Genomic DNA, 25785 nt, shown 5'->3' with positions numbered 1-25785 from the left:
AATGTCTTTCTTGGGAATTAATTTTGATGCATACCACGCATATGATATCATTGCCGGAAAAATCGGTGCTGAAAGTTGGTTATGAATTATGCTGTGAATAGTTATGGCATCCATGCGGTTGTGCAATTCCCACTGGGTTTCGAGAAGCACACTGCAATTCTGAAGCCTGTAAATACAGTTTTTAACCTGACAATAGAAATAAACATCACATGGCTGGCACAGAGGTGTGCAGTTTGGCGGTATTACTTTTACTGTGTACATTGGATGACCCTTGCCATCGATAAACATTGTGTCATATATTGTAGTATTAATTTGTCCACTCCTGGAATCCAATATTAGACAAAACTTGTTATCAGAAATGTATGGTTTTAAAACATTGTCAAGAAATGTTCTGTAAATTGCATTTGTCAGTTTCCCGGATTTGGAGCAGGTAATGTACACATTTTTTAACTAGTCGGTTAAACGCTTGACCTTTTCTATAACCTGAGGACCAAATGTAACATTCGTTTCTTTTAAACACAGGAAAACCTTACGCAACACTTTTCCAGAGGCTGTGATGGCATATTGTGCCGTGTACAAATGAGTTAGTTTGTTTTTACTACCAACATTATGCGATAACATGAGTCGAATGTTCACCCAATACTCGCATCCTGTTTGATCATTGTTGATCAGGTAATCACGATTAAAACCGGTCATAAGTGACGCCTTTTGTGCGCTGAAAAGAGCCGCCACTTTCTGTATATCTTCTATATTTTGTACCTCCTTATGAGAGAAGTATTTAGTGATGAGCCGTTGACGAATTTTATACTCCGATTTGAAATTTATTGCCAAAGATAATGATGCAGCAAACATGAAATCCTTGTTGGTCGTATACTGAAGCACTGCACCTGCAGCCCACTCCTGAAATATTCTCATTACAACAGTGAGATTTGGCAAATCGGTCATATGTCCACTTATTTATCGCCTGGTATTTGTCATATCTTGTCTCTCCTTTAACGATATCACTTGTCCACAATTTTGAGTCTGTCTTCCTTTTCAGGGCTGTTGTTGCTCCAATCTTTTGCAGTGTTTGTAAATTCCAATTTGGATGATTCCTGGCTAGCGCTACCGCCTTTACCTTTATCTCAAGGGGTATAGTAATCAGTTCGTAATACTCATAGGGAACAGATGAAGCACATATTCCCAGTGACGTGGGGATTTCAAAAGTGTTATGACCATTTTGCGATTCACCAGTCAGGATATCTTCCACTGAATCACTTTCTGCTTTGCCTTCATGGTATAGTACTTCAGTATCAACAAAAGTAATTTCGTTCGTCAGCTCCAAAAATCGCTCAACGATAGATGCTCCTATCAATCTGAAATGCCAAGAAACAGAACTGCCTGCTTCCGGTAGTGCATTGATAATTCATCTGTCTTGCAGCACTTTTACAAACCAAAACACAGCATTGGTAACTTCCCGTTTGCCATCGTCTGTGACAGGCTCCCAACTATATATTACAGCGCTATTCGAAGGGTGTACATCCTCCATTATTCAGATTATGCACCTGAAAGATATGACCCAACAAACAATAACTAGTTACTACGGCATAAACAGACGAGCTAATTACTACAAACTACATACAGTATTTGTCATCTGTTACTTACGGAAGAACACTCTATTCATTCACAAAACGTACTTCATTTGGTGCATTAACGATGGAAAAATCACTACATGCATCTGTGAGGTTCGCGGCAGCCTAGTGACGGAAAACAACTCTTTCCATTTGACTTCTATAATGCTCGTGCTGGACACCTTCACTCTTACCGGTTCACAACTACGATATGACGAAGAGGCAACCAGGACAAGATAACTCTCCCCGCATGCATTCTGTTCTGTGTCTCGCTGTAAAAAAGCATCGCGCGGTTGGCTATCTGTGACCCCTCATGAGGAATTTGCAGCACTCTTACTCGGAGTTGTTTTCATGTGACAAAGGTTAATAGTTTAATACTTTACTAACTCACAGCGTTTGGGAAATTAGTTTACCTACCTTATTATTATCACTTCTTATTGATTTACTTATCTTATTAACCCTCCTATCCCTATCAATTGAGATATGGAAAAATACAAACGAAAAGAAGAACATCAGCTAGGTTTCTTTGAGATTCGAACCTGGGTTCTCAGATTCCCTTTGCCGGTGTGGTATTTTTTTTTGGTTCATTGTATTTCATCATAGCAGACGTCACATGACATCTGTTGAATTCGTTGTTGATCTTTTCACTCAGTTTTTTTATTACAGAGGCCAGCCAGCAATCTGACTGAGCACACTTAGCTACCGTGCTGGCGACGCTATCGTTGCTGTCGGCGAAAGGCATTTACCATGCGGGTACAGAAGCGGCAGTTGTAAATGTTTCTTACCTCAATTTCTGGAAAAGTATGCGATTGCGGATCCCATACCCGGTGGTGAAAAATGCTCTATTTACAATTATCTATCGACCTGTCCAATTCTGAGTCTATTGCTCATCATAACCTTTTAGGGGTGATTTTCTCAAAAACACGGGGGTGTTGACCCAAAATGTCTTAGAGTCCTTTGTTTTAGGTTCTACGCAAGTGACCCGCCAAATCTGAGCCGAATCGATTGGCTGTGTCTGAGACCTTCCCGTTGTCAGAAGTAGGAAAGATAGAACCTTTTCAGGTTTCCTTGGAGCTGTGAGAAGCTTGTGTTTTACGTCATCACTAATATTTGCTAATGTTACTATATCCAATAATTGGCAATATCCATGGGATTAAAGGAATCAGTCAATGAACTTTGCTGTGGAACTTTCAATGAAGTGCTCGGCTCTGCTTGTACATCTGGTGGCATTTTTATGGCTGAATGGTGACCAGAATCTTCAGATGTTTCTACTTTTCTTTTTCTTATTACATAATGATGCATTTTATTATACTGTTATGACGTAGGTAAATTAAATGCCAGTTATCCTCGAATAAACACTTTATTCACACCGAAAAATGCAACACTTGTACACTTAGCACTAAAACACACACGGTCACACTTCTTGTATTTCTAATATCACTAATCACAACACTGACTGAAGTCCATAGTAATAGCCAATAATCACAGTTGTTACCTTCTTATTGCTTCCAAGTTATCGTGATGAATGTAGCTTTCAAAATGACTACCTGGAAGTGACTCTGCTTCCCTTATACAGGGTGAGTCACCTAACGTTACCGCTGGATATATTTCACAAACCACATCAAATACTGACGAATCGATTCCACAGACCGAACGTGAGGAGAGGGGCTAGTGTAATTGGTTAATACAAACCATAAAAAAATGTACGGAAGTATGTTTTTTAAAACAAACCTATGTTTTTTTAAATGGAACTCCATTAGTTTTGTTAGCACATCTGAACATATAAACAAATACGTAATCAGTGCCGTTTGTTGCATTGTAAAATGTTAATTATATCCAGAGATATTATAACCTAAAGTTGACGCTTGAGTACCACTCCTCCGCTGTTCGATCGTGTGTATCGGAGAGCACCGAATTACGTTGGGATCCAAAGGGAACGGTGATGGACCTTAGGTACAGAAGAGACTGGAACAGCACATTACGTCCACATGCTAACACCTTTTTATTGGTCTTTTTCACCAACGCACATGTACATTACGATAAGGGGTGAGGTACACTTACACACGTGGTTTCCGTTTTCAATTACGGAGTGGAATAGAGTGTGTCCCGACATGTCAGGCCAATAGATGTTCAATGTGGTGGCCATCATTTCCTGCACATAATTGCAATCTCTGGCGTAATGAATGTCGTATACGCCGCAGTACATCTGGTGTAATGTCGCCGCAGGCTGCCACAATACGTTGTTTCATATCCTCTGGGGTTGTAGGCACATCACGGTACACATTCTCCTTTAACGTACCCCACAGAAAGAAGTCCAGAGGTGTAAGATCAGGAGAACGGGCTGGCTAATTTATGCGTCCTCCATGTCCTATGAAATGCCCGTCGAACGTATACCTCACCCCTCACGGTAATGTACATGTGCGTCAGTGAAAAAGACTAATAAAAAGGTGTTAGCATGTGGATGTAATGTGCTGTTCCAGTATCTTCTGTACCTAAGGTCCATCACCGTTCCCTTTGGATCCCTATGTAATTTGGTGCTCTCCGATACACACGATCGAACAGCAGAGGAGTGGTACTCAAGCGTCAACTTTAGGTTACAATATCTCCGGATGTAATTAACATTTTACAATGCAACAAACGGCACTGATTACGTATTTGTTTATATGTTCAGATGTGCTAACAAAACTAACAAGATTCCATTTAAAAAAACGTAGGTTTGTGTTAAAAAACATACTTCCGTGCATTTTTTTATGGTTTGTATTAACCAATTACACTAGCCGCTCTCCTCACATTTGGTCTGTGGAATCGATTCGTCAGTATTTGATGTGGTTTACGAAATATATCCAGTGGTAATGTTAGGTGACTCACCCTGTATATGTGGCTCGGTTGATTCAGGAACATTTTCTGCCAGAGTGTTCACTTCCAGACTTTTATGGAGTGTGAACAAATATCTGCTGTGAAAGTGACAAGCGAGTATATACCTTATGACATATAATATAAGAGCGAGTTTCCAAAGATGATGTCATCCAGCAATTTATATGTTGTGAACTTGTATTGTTGATTCCATTCCTTTCTAGTGCATTCAGTAGAGGGCCTATATAGTAACAATGCCTTTATAGGATACTTCTTGAAAGTCACTTTTACTGGAGATATACACGTCAGTAGTTTCCCATACCTAACTCGTATTATGAGTTAGGTATGGGAAACAATTTTTATTATAGTATGGATTACTATTATTAATACTTCACAATCAACTGATCACTCTCATTCTTGACTGATCTTCACACTTGCATTTGCTACAACAAGAACTTTTTACTTATTCATTCTTCAGTCTTAATATTTCTACTTCTGAATGTAAACTTGCTTCCTATTCAAAGAATAGTCCATATTTATAACACTACATATCAAAAGTTCTCTGTACAAGAAAACAGTAGAATATTCATCACTTTCCTTGAACAAATACCAGACAGAATAACGTATCGAGATCATTAGAATGGCCGCGACTTTTCTTCTAGGAATGTGTTAGCTATCTGTGTGGCAGACAGAAATGTGTAAAATATGATGATGTGGACACACGTGCTACATAGGAAAGTACAACTACTCGATAACTCGATTCGGTCAACTCGACCGACAAAAGTAATGAACGAATAGCGTGCGGGCCGACTGGCAAGGGAGGTGCGGGTGGCAATGCGCGCGGCCCTGCAAGAGGGTGCCGCATGGCCCACGTGACCTCCATATGTATCTGCCACTAGCATTGGGGATGTTAGTGTAGAGCGAGGTGGCATTGACAGTGACGAGCGGTCCACCTGGTGGAGAGTCTATGGAGGAAATTATTGGTGTCTTTTATGTAGGAGGGTAGGTAATGGATAATAAACTGAGGTTGCTGGTCCATGAGAGCAGGAAAATCAGCTTAGGCCCTGGATAAATGTAGGCATTACTGAACCAGCAACTTAAGGTATATTTAAAAAAAAAGGCAAATCTACATTTGTAACATTTGTAGATTAAGAGAAAGCTTTTGGCATTGTTGACTTGACTACACTCATTTAAATTCTGACAGTAGGAGTAAAACACAGTTAGCAAAAGGTCATAAACTACTTGTACAGAAACTAGAATAAAATCTTCTCAGTTTACAAGCTGTATCACATTGAAAAAAACACACCAGATTTCGATAGCTCTCTTTGCCATATTATCAGGAGTAAAGAAACAAGCTGCATCACATTGAACAAAACACGCCAGATTTCTATAGCTCTCTTTGCCGTATTATCAGGAGTAAAGAAACACTGATTGCTAGGGCTGGCACAATGTTACACTTGCATTCATATGATAACAACATCTGGAACCTTCCAGAGGGGGATGAAGTGTCTCAAGCTGGGTAGATCACAGCTGTTGAGGCCTACCGCAGAGCTACTAATGTTGGGTGGAATGAGGGGGCAGCGTCACATTTGAAACTGTCAACCCTGCTTCCGTAGAAGCATTGAGAGTATGTGTTTACTTTTATCTGATATATGGAGCCTACCCTTGTTTCCTGCTTCCTATGTACCCCTGATCATTGTTAAAATTATTATAGTTTATTCTAATCTCCATTATAAGGGAATCACAATGTCATGATGTAAATTGTATTTCATGTCAGTTTTTCAGATAATGTTCAGCCCAGCCAAGTTCCCAATCTCCCTCTGTTCAATATGGCGATGTGCTCAGTACAACATCTTTCATCAGTAGAACTGGAAGCAATATCAATGTCTCCCTTGCTGTACCAATTTTCCCAGAAGACATGTTTCAAATGGTGCAATTCAAATTGTAGATGGTCACTTTCAGAAATAATCTTTGCCCTGTGTTCCAATATGTTCAGTGTCACTTTCCTGTGTACATCATGGTGAAAACTGTGTGCATGCAAGTACCAGTCAGTGTGCATTGGTTTCCTATACACTTCACTCAAGTAAAACATCCAAGAACAGTTTCTTACCATTCCTCTCCACCTCAACAGTAGATTTAATGTAGGGATAGACACCGTTAATATGATCGATGAACTGCTGCAGTGGATTTTCACCGTGTGGCCATATCAGGAATGTGTCACCTACATATCTTAGGAAGCAAAATGGATGCAACATCACAGAGTTCAGAGCTTGCTCCTCAAAGTGCTCCATGATGTACTTCCTGATGACCAGAAAGGGAGTGGATCCCATTGCTATGCCATACGTCGACTCTTGTGATAGAAGAAGTACGTTGTCATTAGGCATGGTGTAACTCTTGATGTTCCCAGGTGAAAACAGTTCAGCTAAAAGATGTAGTGTTTCTTTTACCGGCACCCTTGTAAAAACTGATACCAATTTCAAACTAACCATTGTGTCATTTTGGACTATGTTAATTTTCCTGAAGGTGTCGACTAATGACTGTGAATGACAATGCTGTTTGCAGTGTCCCAGTTTGTTTGGTAATAATCCTGCCAGATATTTTGCTGCTCACTAGGTGGACAAATGGTGGGCATAAGAGAGGCACATTTCTCATGTGTCTTCATCAATACATAGGTCCGGTGCATGTGGTGGCACACAGCATTAATTTATTCATCACTTTCTCTGGCATACTAGAGGCCATTAACTCCTTCCCCATCTATCTGATGACAGCCTGTGTTGGCTCGTGACTGGCCTTCCAGTACCGATTGTCCTCTCATAAATGTTGCATCTTCAGGTGGTAGTCTTTAGTGTTCAGAACCACAGTGGCATTTCCTTTTTCGGACGGCAAGACAACCGAGTCCTCATTGTCAAATAATAAGCATAAGCCGTGTCATTCTGTCTGGTTAATGTTAGAGTTTGTTGGATTAGGTAACATCTTGATAGCCTGACATCCTCAGATGCATAATGTGAGAGAAGCCTAATCCACTGCTCTGTTTCTCTGACAGTATCCAGTATTGGCATACATTTTGGGGAGAAAAAATAGGCATTTTACTCAGTTCTGCAACAATGCTATTGTCCAGTTCTCAGTTGAAAAGATTAAGTGTTGTTTGTGGACCTTGTTGTGCTTCATGTTGACACCTCCACAAGTCAATCTGGCTACATTGTTTAGACAATGTCGTGCACAAACTCAAATGCTGTTGTACTGCTGTAGCTACATCTACCCACTACCATTCAAATGGTGTAAAGTTTGACACCAGAAATAGATGACAGCCAAGTAGGTTTTAGGTTTTTGCCATTAACTCGAGCTAATACCTCGTCTGTTGTATCCACGTCTCAGTACGGTACGACTAGTCTTCATTAAAATTCTGTCTAATGCACCAGTCCAAATGTGATACTCGAGTATTACAAAGTGATAAACTACATCCTTGTCCCCACAACTGTAGAAGAATGGTAAAGAACTCACCAGATATGAATCCCTTTGCAGCAGTTTTTCTAACAGTCACACCCTGCACATTGTGTTCTGACTGTAGGGGGAAGATATGTGTCCTCAGTCTTTCACAGTGGCATACCCGAATAAAATCTTTTTGCTTCACAAGCCACATCACTGTGAATAAAACACTCGAGCTTTTGATAGCTGACTGTACAATTGATACGAGGAGTAAAGAACCACCGACTGCCGGGGCTGGTACAGTGTACTGCTCTGTATGATCAAAAATACCTAGACACCCCTATGTAATGCAGAATTGGCCACAAGATGTCACATCAGAAGTTCCCATCAGTTTAAAAGGGCGGGTGGAATATTTTGTCGTCAGTAAAGGAGCAGGGTCAGTCAGGAGCTCAGTGACTTCAAATGTGTACTGGTTGTCGGATGTCACCTGAGTAACGAATCCCTGAGGAACATCTCAAACCTTCTAAAGCTGCTTAAGTCAACTGTCAGTAATATGACTGTGAATTGGAAATGTGAAGGAACGAACACAGCTAAACTGATACCAGGAAGACCTTCGTGTGCTGATGAACTAGGACTGCCAGGCATTGCAGAGGGCAGTTGTAAAAAATCACATGAAATCAGTGGAAGGAATCACTTCTGAAATCCAAAGCACTGCCAGCAGTCCCACTAGCACATTGACTATGCTTAGGATGTTAAAAATAATGGAGTTCCTCTTCATAAGCCACACATTTCTGTAGTCAGTTCTAAATGATGCACGAGGTTGTCAAAAGAGTGATGCCACTGGATGTGGATGACTTGATGATGGGATTCTCTGTGGTAGTCCAACAGAACAGTTTTACTTTGGCGGGTGCCTTGAGAAAATTGCTTGCCATCGTGTATAGAGTCGACGGTGAAATAAGAAGCAGCTCGTCTTATAGTGTGGGGTGTCTTTCATGGTTAGGGTGTTGTCCCTTTATTGTAACTAAGAACATGTTGAATACAGAAGGACGTGAACACATTTTACAGTATTGTGTGCTGCCTGTAGTAGAGGAACAGTTCAGAGATGATGATTGTATAAATATGACAGTGCACCCTGCTACAAAGGAGCATCTGTGAGACAAAGCTTTATAGACAATAACATTCCTGAAATGGAGTGGCCTGCTCAGAGTCCTGACCTAAAACCAATGAAACACTTTTACAACGAGTCAGAACAATGAGCTTGCTCAAGACCCCAACATCTGCGATCACTACTTTTTTTGGTTCAGCTCTTGAAGAATAGGCTGCCTTTCCTCCACGTGCATTCAGACATTCTTAGTGTCTCCAGAAGAGTTCGAGCTGTCGTAAAGATTACGGGTGGACACACTCCGTATTATTGTCCACTGATAGGTGTCCATATACTATTGACGAGATAATGTAGGTGCAATACGAGCATCTGGAACGTTCCACAGACGGACAGAGAGATGCTCGACTGGGCAGACGAGTTGGGCATCTCGTCGCAGGTCTGGCCTATGAGGGACTGAGTGACGTAAGGTGGCAGAGGATCTGGCACCACGTTTGAGACTGTCACACCTGCTTCCCTATGAGCGTCAGGCATTTGTCTTTGCTCTCTTTCGGTATAGGAAGAAGTGGTCCTAAATGTGTTAGTACACAGTTTGAATTGTGGCATTCGAGACATGTATTCGGAGAAAATGGATACAGTAAGGTTGAGACTGCTAATGCTTTCAGGTGTCACTGACGAAAGATGTCTATCGGATTGGCGGACGAGGACTAGATGGCCGGATCCCTTGTGGGACAGTGATTGACAAGACAGAACGTGTGCTGCAGAGGTCGATATCAGTGTTTCTGCTTATCTACAAGATGTGAGATACGTTACACCCCATTAAAGACAACATAGGTCTTTGAATTCCTGGCATGTATGTTATCACATGTGAATGCAGTAGCATATACATAGTACAAACTATTTGCACTGTTGCTGACCTTTCTGCCAAGCGCATGTGATGTGCTGAAAGAAGGGACCTTTATAATTTGACTGCGCTTAACATTGCCTGCAAAATGGACATAAAATACCACTTGAAAAGATGAGAATCTTGGCGTGTGCATCATCATATTTAGATTCTCTTATGAAGGATGCAGCCAAGATTGGAGTAAACTGCAGGGCTAGGCTCTGTAAATTGAGCAAAGTAGAGACAGATGCCGAACACTTGTAGGGAAGTGGGAGCAACAGTTTCAGGTGTGGTGTCAAACCCTCGCACCCCCTCACATCACTGGTCCTGCAGTAGACGAGTGCCGTTGTGAGCTGCCCATCTCAGCTGCCTATCCACTGTCACTTCAGCCCTCTCTCAAATGTCCCAGATGGTGCTTTTGCACTGTGCCAGCCTTTGCACTCAGTGGTTTTGTACTCCTGATGATGACGGCAGAGACAGCTATCGAAAGCGTGAACATTTAATTTGAAGTGACATGCCATGTAGATTAAAAAGATTTTATTCAGGTGTGCCACGGTGAGAGACTCTGAGGATATGTACAGCAACCAGACTTTCATTATAAAGGAGGGAGAAAGATAGGGTTGTAGCTTATCCTCAGTTTTATTCAGTCTGTGTATTAAGAGAGCTGTGAAAAAACAGAGGAGAAATTTAGAAAGAAAATTAATAAAGCAAGGGTAATAGAATGTAGTCAGATTTAATCGTGTGATTTTGAAGGAACTAGATTACTAAATGAGACACTAAGAGAAGTAGATGACTTTTGCCATTTTGGCAGCAAAATTACCGACAATGGTCAAAGTAGAGGATACAAAATGCAGAATGGCAATAGCATATCTGTAAAAGGGAAATTTGGTAATATCAGGAAATCTTTTCTGAGGGTATTGGTTTGTAGTGTAGCCTTTTGTAGAAGAGAAATGTGGACAATGCGTACCTCAGATAAGGAGAAAGTAGATCCATTTTAAATGTCATGATACAAAATAATCTGAAGATGAAATGGATATATCAAATAACTAATGAATAAATACTGGATTTAAAAAAATTAAGACAAAACTTGATTAAAAGAAGGCATCAGTTTATAGGATGCATCCTGAGGCATCTAGGCAGAACCAGTTTGATAATGGAAGGAAGTGTGGGATTTAAAAGTTGGAGTGAGAGACCAGGGCTTGATTATGGTAAGCAGCTTCAAGAAGATGTGAGTTCCAGTGGTTACACATAGGTGAAGAGCCTTTTACAGGTTAGAATGTGTGGAGAGCTGCATGAAAGTGGTCTTCAGACTGATGACCATGACAGCAACACACAGATAATTCTAGTTGTTGTTATCTGTGTTATGGCAGTAAGTCGTCAGTACTTTAAGCAGGGATGCTAAGAAACACAAAAGAAAAGCAGCATGTCTGTTTACAGCTCCTCACATTGTTTGCTTCTTTCCCTTTTTACCTCTTATAATATAAAAGATATGAAGAACAGACTAATCTGCTCAGCTGTGGAGAATAATCGGCACATGCCGGTAGTTTTAAATATATGCTGGCTGTCAGCAGTCATGATTTATATTGGGAGATTACTAATAAAAATTGTTAGAACTCTAGTTGAAGGTAAACTTTTCATATTCTCATTTTTGGGAATTAATGTGTATCATAAAGGGAACTAACAGCTTTGAATAAGTGGATTCATAATTTAATGTTAAATCATTTTCTGTGTCCAAAGTACAGCAAATTCACAACTCTGATGTCAAGTAATAATTTATCATAAGGGCTTTATATTCATTAAACCTACATATTATAATGTTCCCTTCCTCACTATTAAATGTTCATGGATTTACAGAAGCAAAATTTATTATGTTTAATTGACTAGTCAAGTGTTGTCAACATTTAAATAATTTTTGAACATTATATTAGCAGATAAATGTTAATTATTTGCTGCGGCTGTCTCATTGTCTAGGGTCTCTTTTTTGTTCCTATTTATGCTTTCCATTTAATAGGTCTGATGTGTTGCAATAACAAATCATTGTAATATTGTTATTTTTTATCATCATATCAGTTTATTTCTACATTCTACATCCTACACCACCGTTCGATAAATAAATTCATTGTGTAACATCTCTACACAAGACAAAGACCATAATTTTTGTCACATGCACCAATCTCGATTGCTACTGAAACCACACTCTCTATCTTAACATGTCTGAAGCAACTCTAAAGCAACTCTCCACACTATCTGATGCTACTCTAAAGCAACTCTGAAGCTGTCTCATGCTACTCTCAAGCAACTGTACTGTGCTTGGTGCCAAACTTACATTAAATATTACAAATATAGCTTCCATATCTTTCTACAAGGGTATGTAGTTAGTTTAGAATTAGCATTAGACAAATTATAAATGCAAACAGAAATATATTGACATGAAAACTGAGGCATAATAATATACAAGGATTGGAACTTTAATAGTGGCAACTATTTATTTACATGTTGTACAAAATAGATACGTGTTTCAAAGTTTTACTGACCTTGAGAGTAGTCACCAGCACTGTATATAACCAGTTGCCAGTGATGTGGAAGTCGTATACTCTTAGCAGTGCCAGTTGGGTTGACATTTCTAGCAGCATGGTCTATTGCCCGACAAATTTGTAGCAGTTCTGAAGTGAATGCCATGAAGTGTTTCCTTCAGTTTAGAAATTGAGTTGAACTTACGAGGGCTAAGTCAGGGGAATATAGTAGGTGGTATAGACTTAGCAGCCCTATCAGTCAAACAAATCAGTATCAGCTTGCACTGTACGTGTTTTAGCACTGTCCTGCAAAATGACAGTTAGGTCCTGCAGAAAAGTCTCTAAGCTGGTTATAGGTTGTGTTCCAAAAATGAACAAAAAAATAGTCCACTATTTTATTTTACACCGAACAATCCTCCACTTTTTTTTTAATTACATGCAGCTATGCCTTTATTTTGTAAGGCAACTGAAGATTTTCACAGGGTATTAATACTTTATAGTTGGCAATACCATAATTGGCACATCTAAGCCATTTCCTACCAAAACTAACTATTTCTCATGCCACTGCTATCATCATACAATTGTAAGCAGTTAATGAGTTGCAATATTATTCCAAACATGTAAATTACTGTTCCTAAACTGATTACAAAATTATTTTTGTTACAATGTCCACCAGTCGCACTGTAATGTATTGGAGAATAACAAAAGTTTTTGAGGAAAACATTTGTGTTTGAAAACTTCATATACTTTTCTCCATACTGATTTACAGGTAACTGATTCAGAAAGCTTATTGGCTACTAATGCTGAGTCTTCATTTGTTCTAAGCAGATTTTGTGCTGTTTTGTCTTTTTTAACAGAAGCAACTTTAGTTTTGTCACCATGTGAGCAGTGCTAGATAAGTGATGATTTTGTGGGATTGTGTTACCAGTTTCTACAACATATTGTTCTTCTTTAACAATTGGACTGTGACTAGTTTTTACTTAGTTTGTGATAACTGTAATTCTATTTCCAACAATGTCTAATTTATCATTCACTTTTTAAAACCTGCTTCCATTGCTCTCCTCCATTCTGATATTTGATCTACCAAATTGGAACTTAATTGTTTTTTTTATGTTTTTTTATGTAAATATTACTTTCATTTTCCATTTTCAAGTTGGCAATTTGTTTGTCCAGTCCTCTCACTTTCTTTGAGATTACATTTAAACTAACCCCCTATCTACTTTCTTACCTATCCACAGCAATGTCACCTCTATTGTCAGACTGATACTGACAAGTATTTGAACCCCCCACCCCTTTCCCACATAATTTGACCTTTTGATTGTAACATTTTAATTTTATGCAGAAACATGTTTCCTCATAGCACTGTAGTTTTTGTGTAAATTGTGCTTATCTTATGTTTTCATCCATTGACTCTGGTTATGATTTGTTTTATTTTTCTTGGTTTTCATTTACTCGTAGTCTATGTACACTTAAGGTTCCATTTCACTTTTCCCACTTGCACCATTACTTCATCATATCCACATTTTATGTTTCTTTGGCCCATAATGTGCAGAAAAAGTTATTTAGTATCAACATTTGTCATATTCTTTTCTGAAATGAGAACACTATCAATATTCCAGCTGATACTGTTTTAATCACGGACAAGCATTCACATATAATGTTCCCTTCCTTACTATTAAATGACCCTTGATATACAGACATAAAATTTATTTAGCTGAATTGCCTATCCTAGTGTCATCAATGTGACAATAACACTATGACAGGTTGTGAGTTGTGCTTGGCTGCCTCAGTCGGTAGAGCACTTGCCTGCAAAAGGCAAAGGTCCTGAGTTCGAATCTCGGTCCGGCACACAGTTTTAATCAGCCAGAAAGCTTCAATGTTTAAATATTTTTTAGAGGGAATAAACATTATATTTGCAGATAAATGTTATTTATCTTGCTATGCGTATCTCATCTAATGAGTCTTTTTTATTCCTGTTTATGCTTTCCAGTTAATAGGTCCAAGGTGTTGCAATATGAAGCCACTGGAATATTGTTACTTTTTTATCATCATATCAGTTTATTTTTACATTCTTGACACATTTTCTGTGACACTAGTTGATAAGTAACTACATTGTGCAACATTTCTACACAAGACAAAGACCGTAATTTCTCAGATTGTCACATGGATCAAACTCAAGAGCTACTGAATCCACACTCTCAATCTTAACATGTCTGAATCAACTCGAAAGTAACCCTCAACACTATTGACACTACTCTAAAGCAACTCTGAGCTATCTCATACTACTCTTAAGTAACAGTAACATGCTTCATGCCAAAATTACGTTATGTATTACGAACATAGCTTCCAGATCTTTCCAGAACAGGATGTAGCCAGTTTAGAATTATTTTAAATGTCTCAACAGAAATTTCTTTTCAGATTTAAATTACATAATTTTTTGTAAAAGTAGTTATTCATAAGAAGCTTTATGTGCCTAAAGGTCAAGGCAAATATTACTAATTCCAACAATCTCAGAAGCAGCGGCTTTCATTTTTTTTTAAATATTGACTTTATTGTCAGTAGTAAAACTATAAAAATTATGAATGAAAACAGAAAAAAATTATACATAGTTGAATTTTTGAAATCTACATACGTATAGTAGGTTTGGAAAATAACATTATTAAGATGACATGCTTCTTGTTGGATGCAAATCTGGAGCCTCCCCTGAAAGCTTTGCACAGCTGCCTACTACATTTCACTCAAAGCAGCTTCAACGTCTGGATTAATGGGAATTTTCAAGTCTATGTCTGTGTTGTTCACTTATCTCTCAATTTTGGTATCCCTACAAAAAGAAGTGACAAATCAATATGTGATATGTGATTTATTCATCTCATTACATACAATTTTCAACTCATTTGATTTGATGTACAGGAGACATGTTAATATTTACAAAAAGGAACTTTTTCTCCCTTTTTTAAGAGAAATACAAAAGTTTACATTATGTTTTACATTTCTAAGTGACTGCTACACAAGTACATAAAATATATCTAAAAAGAAAGATGATGAGACTTACCAAACAAAAGCGCTGGCAGGTTGATAGACACACAAACAAACACAAACATACACACAAAATTCAAGCTTTCGCAACAAACGGTTGCTTCGTCAGGAAAGAGGGAAGGAGAGGGAAAGACGAAAGGATGTGGGTTTTAAGGGAGAGGGTAAGGAGTCATTCCAATCCCGGGAGTGGAAAGACTTACCTTAGGGGGAAAAAAGGACAGGTATACACTCGCGCGCGCGCGCACACACACACACACACACACACACACACACACACACATATCCATCCGCATATACACAGACACAAGCAGACAAGTGAACCAAGCTCCATCTTAAATATATTACTTCCTTTTATTTTATTGAAACTTTTTAACCCCATGTACTCTGGCATTTGGGCATAAAGTTTTAAACAATGTGTTGGAAGTTTGAAATTATCCCTGTGGTGAGTGCTGTAGTTGTGGTCAAAACGGAAAGTGCCTAGTGTAAGTTGATTTTTATATAAGAACACCATCACTTCATATATGTAAAGTGAAGGGACAGATTTTTTAACAGTGGTCGACATGATTCCCATTTTTTGCATCAAACATGTTTCTAATTACTTTCTTCTGTAATACCAGGAGCCTAGTGACATTTGCTAAATTTCCCCAGAAGATTATGCCATAACAAATTACTGACTCAAAGTAGCAGTGATGAACTATCTTTCTGGTATCCATGTTTGTGGCACCTGACAAAATGCACATTGCAAATGCCAAGCTGTTCAGTTTATTTGCTAAGTAATCTATGTGTACCTTCCAATTAAAATTTTTATCAAGATTTAGGAAGAGCATGCAGACTAAGAAACATCATTGAATAACGAAATGGTATGTTCTGGAAACATTCATTCAACTGCTTCTGTGGATGATCTTGCCATGTGATCTGTGGTACTATAGTGTTGAAACCACATTTCCATGATGTTCACATGATGCCTTTCCATTTCTACACGCAGGATTTCGATCTAGTGTGCAGATGTCACATTAATTGCAATTCCCCCCTCTTCAAAAAAGTGGGGATCGACAGTCTCTATGTTAGTGATACTTTTACTTTTGAACTTTGGAAAGGTTTTTATTGTGGCTCTCATGGGTTTTCTGATGCCCATTATTGCCAGTTCTATACATTAATGTAGCCATCCACATTGATGTGGGCTTCCTTGCTCATCATTGTTAGAAATGATGTCCATTATGTCATAAAATTCTTGGTGTTGCACAAAAAATGGATGATCATTATTTTGTATGAATGAAATTTGATATCATCATGTAAGGTGTGATGAAGCGAATGACGTTACGTACCCAGTGTTACAGCCTGTTGCCTAATGGATCATTTCAGACTAATGAAAACTGCTTTTCTCACTCTGTCTACATTGCTCCAGAGTTTGGACATGTTGAACTGGGACCAGCAAATCAATGTTCTTAAAAAACTGGTCGACACCAAACAAGTAATACTCTATGCTGCATGGTGACTGAAACTGTCTTGTCTCTGCTGTCTGCAAGAGGTCACCCGAGGTCAATACTCCCACTCCCTGCTGAGTATTAATGGTTTAAAAATCTGTTTTCCTCTGCTCCATCGTGTATAATTACTATAGCAGTGAGGATGAAAATGAGTCTTCGTTTTAATTATTAATTTGAAGAACTTGAAATGAAAATGTAAGTTTGTCTAAAAGAGAAAACATGATAACTATAGAAAAATTTGACTGTAATTGCTTATTCAGCACACATTCAAGGAAGAACTGCAATCTTGAGGAACATCTGCAAGCTTTCATCTTAAGACAAGTTATTACTTTTTTTTTAGTTACCAAAATACCATATTTATTTAAGATCTACTTATCAATATTTTCATGCAGGATCTCCATTTACTTTGCGTGTTGGAAGTCAGAGATCAAGAGACAAATCTATTTCTCCAACTGTGCACCACCATAGTTCCAATGTACAGCAAGACTCCTGGAAAGAACGAAGTATTCGACATGGTAAGTAATTAGGTTACCAGAGTATATACTGTACTTCCAGAGAGCAAATCCTCAGAGAATTCCACCTCCAGCTATCTATTAACATTTTCTAATGAATGTGAGTTACATTATCACCAACATCCTATTCTCTGACCTCGAGACAAGATGCTCCACTGATCCACTGACCTCCTTCCCTCAGGAATCCTAGCTCGAATGTATCTCCTACTGCAAATGTCCATTTCTCTTAATATGCATAATGTTTTGTTGTTTAAGAGGGGGGATGGGGGGAACTTCTGGTATTAGGATTCGTTGATGTCACCTTGTAACCACACTCACCACACTCAAGTCAAGATCTGAAAGCAGAGTCATCAGTGAAATACAGCACTCTAAATCTGGATCTTGTCGATGGTCTTTCATGTGGATACTAGTGTTCTATTTGTTTTGTAAATAAAACTGTCTTTTCTTGCTGCAACTTAATTTATTTTTCCCAGACACATTTCACCTTTTTCTTGATCTAAGGCATCTTCAATGGGATCTATAACGATACAGTTTGTTTTTTAGATTATCAAACAGTTCACATCAAGTTTTTTTATGTAAATAAGTAAATACTTACGGTTTGCTCTGATCTGCATTTTCTCTCATCTGGTCTGGAGATCGCTCTACCATTTTATTTCTGAAACATAAGCAGAATTTTCAATTCCAAACTTTTTCACAGTGTTCACCATGTTGTTTCTTGTTTTTTTGTGGTGTACTATTATTCATTTGCCATTAGATATAGCTATTTGTTCGAACACTGTGGTTTTAACAATGTAAGTATTGCTACTTCATTATGTTTTTCCTCCTCTTCGGTTTGTTTACCTGAATGTTGCCAACCTAACAAAGTATACATTCGAAACCAGCTTCTATTCATGATGTTCATAACTCTGTGTGTGTGTGTGTGTGTGTGTGTGTGTGTGTGAACTAGGGGAGGGGGTTGTTTTGGTGGTTTGAGTTGAGAGTGTTGACTATGGATGTAATAACTGTTAGAGAGTGGTTGAAATCTTTGGTGACAGCTGATTTGACTTTTAGTTCCAATGTTGTATGGAGGGATTCATGGATAAGTGAGTGAAAGGGTGTTGGGTGATAGTATTATGGTATTTGGTGGTATTATTATTATTATTATTATTATTATATTAGATATCCTCTTTGTGAATGTTATTCAATTATTTTTTCTATTTGTGTAAACAATTGTTTGGCATGTGTACTTGATCATTCAACAGGTTTTCCTTTCTGATTTAGTTTTCTGTAAGTGATAGTTTTCTTGCAGGATTAGGAGGTGTTTTTATTGTTTATTTCATGTCTTCTTCTCTAGTGACTGGTTTGTCATTATATTCTCTTAGGTGTTCTGCAAATGTGGAATGGTTTGTCCCATACTTCCAGGTTCTCATGTGTTCATTGTATCTGACATAAAATGCCCTGCCTTCACAAGTGTTACACTGTAGCACAAAACTACTGTGACAAATTTTTTGAAAAGAAATAATTGTAAAATATGTGTTATTGTCTAGGTTGAGAATAATTAGAACAGAGAAGTTGTATCTCAATTAACTTCCACAATTATTTATTATGTTAATTTATATATATATATTAACAAGCATCTGATTTCTAGCAAATTCAAGTCAAGAATCAGTCAAAAATTGTCTTGGAAAATACTTCTAATATTTTGCTAAAACTGCAAGAAAAAATAAGTTGAACAGCAACTTTATAATTCTTGCACATAACTCTCTGGGATTCATCAGTGTCCGTGATTCACAGTGCACTGGAACCCTTAAAATATTTTTGATCTACTGCAACTGCCAGTATTTTGCCAGCAAGGGGATGAGAGGTGGTATCATGAAGTTCCTGATCAACAGTCTTTGAGCCAATGTTGTGGATTTAATTTCAGACCTCTCTGTTGTATCTCACAAAGTGAGAGCATGTGACAGCAGCTGCCTCGGTGCTATTCAATAGCACCAGGGCACCTGTGGGCACCAGGTTTCACCCTCACTTCTCTCACCATCAGCACACAACTCAAACATGACACTGTACTGTCCATGTATCCTAAACACTCACTTACACTCTACAAATACACGTGACACATCTCTCACATATCCACAAGGAAAGCCAATGTGTGCAGAGGAAGAACATGCTTTCCAACTGGCAGTTGAACCCCCCTACCTCCCACCCTCAATGTCATATGACATTGACATTTTTTTTTATCCACTTTACCTTTTCTTTCATCTGCAGAATACTTGAGGCCGTGTAAAGTGAATCTTCCTTTCAATTTAGAATTATGTGTGTTAAAGGCATAGTTGTTCTGTTTGGGTGGACCAAAATTAAAATTATTGTCTCTCTATTCATATTTAGGTTTAGTATGGTTTCCCTAAATCATTTAAAATGAAGGCTACAATGATTCCTGCCTCATGGTTTGAGTTTGTGCTCTGTCTCTAGTGACCTTGTTGTTGATGGGCCTTTAAATAGCAATAATCTTTCCTTTCTTCTGCTAAGTAATAAGATATATTTTGTAATTTTACATCTTTACCACTCTTAATAGATTTCTTTGATGTGTCGTGACCCAAAATTGTGTTGCTGTAAAAGCATGATTGGAAGTGCTAAACACATCTAACAGAGTAGTCCTAATGTTTATTACTAAGAGTAAGCAGGTTGAGCTTCATTCCAGCTTTATCTCATCACTGTGTGTCACTGTATTGCTGTAAAAGATATAGGAATATTTTGTTGGTCAAAAAGATATTTCACAACTTTATAATATCTTAAGTCAACAAAATATAATAGGATTTTTGTACTGATAGTTTTTACAATCCATAGCCTTAAAGAATTAGATAAATAGCACACAACTAAAACATTGTGTGTAAGCATATTTTGCTTGTTTCAACTGTGATTAATGGAAATGTAGCTTACAGGAAGCTTGTTTTGTGCAAATAAAATTAAAATAAGCTTATTTTCCATCTGCCAATTTCTGTTTTTATTATTTCAAACTGCCTAATATGAGGCAGTGTCACCCATCAAGATCTGTTAAATAGTATGGGTTCTGATCCTATGTTTGCAATATTACAGAACTAAAAAAATTCTTTGTAATTAAAATGTATTCATTGTATTTGCAGAGTTTTAGTTTTAACAGAACTATAAGTTTTACTGTAAGGTACTAAAGCCATAGTTCTATGCTGATGCTTTATATTGAAATTTTAAAAGAAATTTGATTGGTGTCAAAAGTGTATAGTGTTACTGATGGATTTAAAACTACAGTGCTGAAATAATTTATACATAAAAAATTTCAGAGCATTAAACATAAAGCATTACAGAGGATTTCCTAGATTAACAAATATATTTTGATAAAGGGAGATAGCCTAGTTAAAAAATTTAGGTGTGTACCCTGTTTTTCCTTTTCTATTAACCTGCATAAATGGAACTCTATAAGAGCCATGCTGAAAGTAGCACCATCATGCCAAATTCAACTCTGCCAATGCGTGGTGAACCACCACAGCAGATGTGTGGTGAAGCATTCTCTACCTATAGCAAAACATACGTTGATCTTTCAAAATTTCATAATATTTACTATGTGCAGAATCATTTTCTTCATTGAACAGTTCTCCCAGACTTTTATCCAGTGAGTTAAACTCTCAATTTATTCTAGAACATTCAGATTAGAACTCTTTGGTATTGTGTACATTATTTCCATTCATTAGCATGCTCTTTGCGGTTCACGTTTGTTGTTTTTTATGTATATTCCAAATGCTGTTCTGTTATCGTGCCCACAGTGTTCTTTATAATAGATATTAAAAGTTTCAGCCCACATTAGCCTGTGTAATATTTATTACCCACCTGCACATTTGATTCTATAAACACTGAAATTATTGTATTGGTTGCCTGGAAAAAATATAGCTGTAGCATATTGGAATAAAGGACAAATTGCATACAGATTAAGGCATGAACGGAGTGTGGCACAAAAGAACCAATTTAATAATTCTGGGGTTTGTAAAATAAAGTGTGCAGACTGTAGGATATATTATATATGCTAAAGGAGGTAAAAGTGAGATCCAGTTTGCAGAACATTGCGAGCACAATAATAGGAAATATTTGGGACCCATATAAAAAATAGCAAAACAAACCATGTTCAATATGAGTACAGAAAGAAATACTGCACAGAGGTCCAAAGAGTTCTGGTAGCCACGAACAGACCAGACCTCATCGATGGTGTCAGTGTTGAGACAGGGATTAGTGATCATGATGATGTCATTACGACTATGGTTACAAAAGTTAAATAGTCAGTCAAGAAGGCTAGGAGAGTATTCTTATTAGAAAGAGCAGATAAGCAGTTGTTAGCATCCCACTTAGTAAATGAATCGACTTCATTTACTTCCGGTAAGATGGACGTGGAAGAATTATGGGCAAATTTTAAACTCATTGTAAATCACGCATTGGACAAGTATGTGCCGAAAAAGTGGATTACAGATGGAAAAGACCCACTGTGGTTTAACAGCGCAGTTTGGAGAATGCTCAGGAAGCAAAGACAGCTGCACTCACGGTACAAGAAAGATTGGAAGAAGAGAGTAGAGATTCGTGCTGCTGTAAAAAGAGCAATGCGCAAAGCATACAACCACTACCACCGTCATACCTTAGCAAAAGATCTTGCTGAAAACCCAAGGAAATTCTGGTCTTACATAAAATCGGTAAGCGGGTCGAAGGCTTCCATCCAGTCACTCACTGATCAGTCTGGCCTGGCAACGGAAGACAGCAAAACAAAAGCTGATATTTGCCATTGGTGGGGAGGCTTGCGTGCCTCAATGATACAGATAACCATACCGTAGGTGCAACCACAACAGAGGGGTATCTGTTGAGAGGCCAGACAAATGTGTGGTTCCTGAAGAGGGGCAGCAGCCTTTTCAGTAGTTGCAGGGGCAACAGTCTGGATGATTGACTGATCTGGCCTCGTAACACTAACCAAAATGGCCTTGCTGTTCTGGTACTGCGAATGGCTGAAAGCAAGGGGAAACTACAGCCGTAATTTTTTCCGAGGGCATGCAGCTTTACTGTATGATTAAATGATGATGGCGTCCTCTCGGGTAAAATATTCCGGAGGTAAAATAGTCCCCCATTCAGACCTCCGGGCTGGGACTACTCAGGAGGATGTCGTTATCAGGAGAAAGAAAACTGGTGTTCTATGAATTGGAGCATGGAATGTCAGATCCCTTAATTGGGCAGGTAGGTTAGAAAATTTAAAAAGGGAAATAGACAGGTTAAAGTTAGATATAGTGGGAATTAGTGAAGTTCGGTGGCAGGAGGAACAAGACTTCTGATCAGGTGACTACAGGGTTATAAACACAAAGTCAAATAGGGGTAATGCAGGAGTAGGTTTAATAATGAATAGGAAAATAGGAATGCAGGTAAGCTACTACAAACAGCATAGTGAATGCATTATTGTGGCCAAGATAGACATGAAGCCCCCGCTTACTACAGTAGTACAAGTTTATATGCCTACTAGCTCTGCAGATGATGAAGAAATTGATGAAATGTATGATGAGATGAAAGAAATTATTCAGGTAGTGAATGGAGACGAAAATTTAATAGTCATGGGTGACTGGAATTCGAGTGTAGGAAAAGGAAGAGAAGGAAACGTAGTAGGTGAATATGGATTGGGGCTAAGAAATGAAAGAGGAAGCCGCCTGGTAGAATTTTGCACAGAGCACAACTTAATCATAGCTAACACTTGGTTTAAGAATCATGATAGAAGGTTCTATACATGGAAGAAACCTGGAGATACTAGAAGATATCAGATAGATTATATAATGGTAAGACAGAGATTTAGGAACCAGGTTTTAAATTTTAAGACAATTCCAGGTGCAGATGTGTACTCTGACCACAATCTATTGGTTATGACCTGTAGATTAAAACTGAAGAAACTGCAAAAAGGTGGGAATTTAAGGAGAGAGGACCTGGATAAACTGACAAAACCAGAGGTTGTACAGAGTTTCAGGGAGAGCATATGGGAACAATTGACAGGAATGGGAGAAAGAAGTATAGTAGAAGAAGAATGGGTAGCTCTGAGGGATGAATAAGTGAAGGTAGCAGAGGATCAAGTAGGTAAAAAGACAAGGGCTAGTAGAACTCCTTGGGTAACAGAAGAAATATTGAACCTAATTGATGAAAGGAGAAAATATAAAAATGCAGTAAATGAAGCAGGCAAAAAGGAATACAGACGTCTCAAAAATGAGATCGATAGGAAGTGCAAAATGGCTTAGCAGGGATGGCTAGAGGAGAAATGTAAGGATGTAGAGGCTTATCTCACTAGGGGTAAGATAGATACTGCCTACAGGAAAATTAAAGAGACCTTTGGAGAAAAGAGAACCACTTGTATGAATATCAAGAGCTAAGATGGAAACCCAGTTCTAAGCAAAGAAGGGAAAGCAGAAAGGTGGAAGGAGTATATAGAGGGTCTATACAAGGGCGATGTACTTGAGGACAATATTATAGAAATGGAAGAGGATGTAGATGAAGATGAAATGGGAGATACGATGCTGCATGAAGAGTTTGACAGAGCACTGAAAGACCTGAGTCGAAACAAGGCCCCCAGTGTAGACAACATTCCATTAGAACTACTAACAGCCTTGGGAGAGCCAGTCCTAACAAAACTCTTACCATCTGGTGAGCAAGATGTATGAGACAGGCGAAATACCCCCAGACTTCAAGAAGAATATAATAATTCCAATCCCAAAGAAAGCAGGTGTTGACAGATGTGAAAATTACCGAACTATCAGTTTAATAAGTCACAGCTGCAAAATACTAATGCGAATTCTTTACAGACGAATGGAAAAATGGGTAGAAACCAACCTCGGGGAAGATCAGTTTGGATTCCGTAGAAATGTTGGAACACGTGAGGCAATACTGACCCTATGACTTATCTTAGAAGAAAGATTAAGGAAAGGCAAACCTATGTTCCTAGCATTTGTAGACTTACAGAAAGCTTTTGACAATATTGACTGGAATATTCTCTTTCAAATTCTAAAAGTGGTAGGGGTAAAATACAGGGAGCGAAAGGCTATTTACAATTTGTACAGAAACCAGATGGCAGTTATAAGAGTCGAGGGGTATGAAAGAGAAGCAGTGGTTGGGAAGGGAGTGAGACAGGGTTGTAGCCTCTCCCTGATGTTATTCAATCTGTATATTGAGCAAGCAGTAAAGGAAACAAAAGAAAAATTCCGAGTAGGAATTAAAATCCATGGAGAAGAAATAAAAACGTTGAGGTTCGCCGATGACATTGTAATTCTGTCAGAGACAGCAAAGGACTTGGAAGAGCAGTTGAATGGAATGGACAGTGTCTTGAAAGGAGGAAATAAGATGAACATCAACAAAAGCAAAACGAGGATAATGGAATGTAGTTGAATTAAGTCGGGTGATGCTGAGGGAATTAGATTAGGAAATGAGACACTTAATGTAGTAAAGAAGTTTTGCTATCTGGGGAGTATAATAACTGATGATGGTCGAAGTAGAGAGGATATAAAATGTAGACTGGCAATGGCAAGGAAAGCGTTTCTGAAGAAGATAAACTTGTTAACATCGAGTATAGATTTAAATGTCAGGAAGTCGTTTCTGAAAGTATTTGTATGGAGTGTAGCCATGTATATAAGTGAAATGTTGACGAAAAATAGTTTAGACAAGAAGAGAATAGAAGCTTTCGAAATGTGGTGCTACAGAAGAATGCTGAAGATTAGATGGGTAGATCACATAACTAATGAGGAGGTACTGAAGAGAATTGGGGAGAAGAGGAGGTTGTGGCACAACTTGACTAGAAGAAGGGCTCGATTGGTAGGACATGTTCTGAGACATCGAGGGATCACCAATTTAGTATTGAAGGGCAGCATGGAGGGTAAAAATCGAAGAGGGAGACCAAGAGATGAATACACTAAGCAGATTCAGAAGGATGTAGGCTGCAGTAGGTACTGGGAGATGAAGAAGCTTGCACAGGATAGAGTAGCATGGAGAGCTGCATCAAGCCAGTCTCAGGACTGAAGACCACAACAACAACAACAACAATATTAGAGAAATATTTCACACAGGAGGATCATACAAACATACCGCCGTTTGAGTTTCGCACAGATTCCCGTATGGAGGACATAGTGATAGACATCCCTGGGGTTGTGAAGCAGCTGAATGGCTTGAAAATAAATAAACTGCCAGGTCCTGATGGGATTCCAATTCGGTTTTACAGAGAGTATACTGCATTGGCTCCTTACTTAGCTTGCATTTATCGCGAATCTCTTGCCCAGCGTAAAGTCCTGAGCGACTGGAAAAAAGTGCAGGTGACGCCTGTATATAAGAAAGGTAGAAGGACGGATCCTCAAAATTACAGACCAATA

At 38.4% G+C, this 25785-nt stretch overlaps 1 protein-coding gene across 2 annotated transcripts in view; it reads left to right on the top strand.

Moving 5' to 3' along the window:
* Window positions 1-25785, top strand: part of LOC126161294 (filamin-A) — a 917852-nt gene that overhangs the window by 412047 nt on the left and 480020 nt on the right. For both annotated transcript variants that reach the window (XM_049917033.1, XM_049917034.1), the window contains exon 11: window positions 17297-17419. In XM_049917033.1, coding sequence (XP_049772990.1) covers window positions 17297-17419 — 123 coding nt within the window. The remainder of the gene's footprint in view (window positions 1-17296; window positions 17420-25785) is intronic.

The sequence above is a fragment of the Schistocerca cancellata genome, chromosome 2 (genome assembly GCF_023864275.1).
Source record: "Schistocerca cancellata isolate TAMUIC-IGC-003103 chromosome 2, iqSchCanc2.1, whole genome shotgun sequence".
NCBI lineage: Eukaryota > Metazoa > Arthropoda > Insecta > Orthoptera > Acrididae > Schistocerca > Schistocerca cancellata.
The sequence above is the reverse complement of the archived record's forward strand: the minus strand, read 5'-3'. Positions and strand labels throughout refer to the sequence as shown.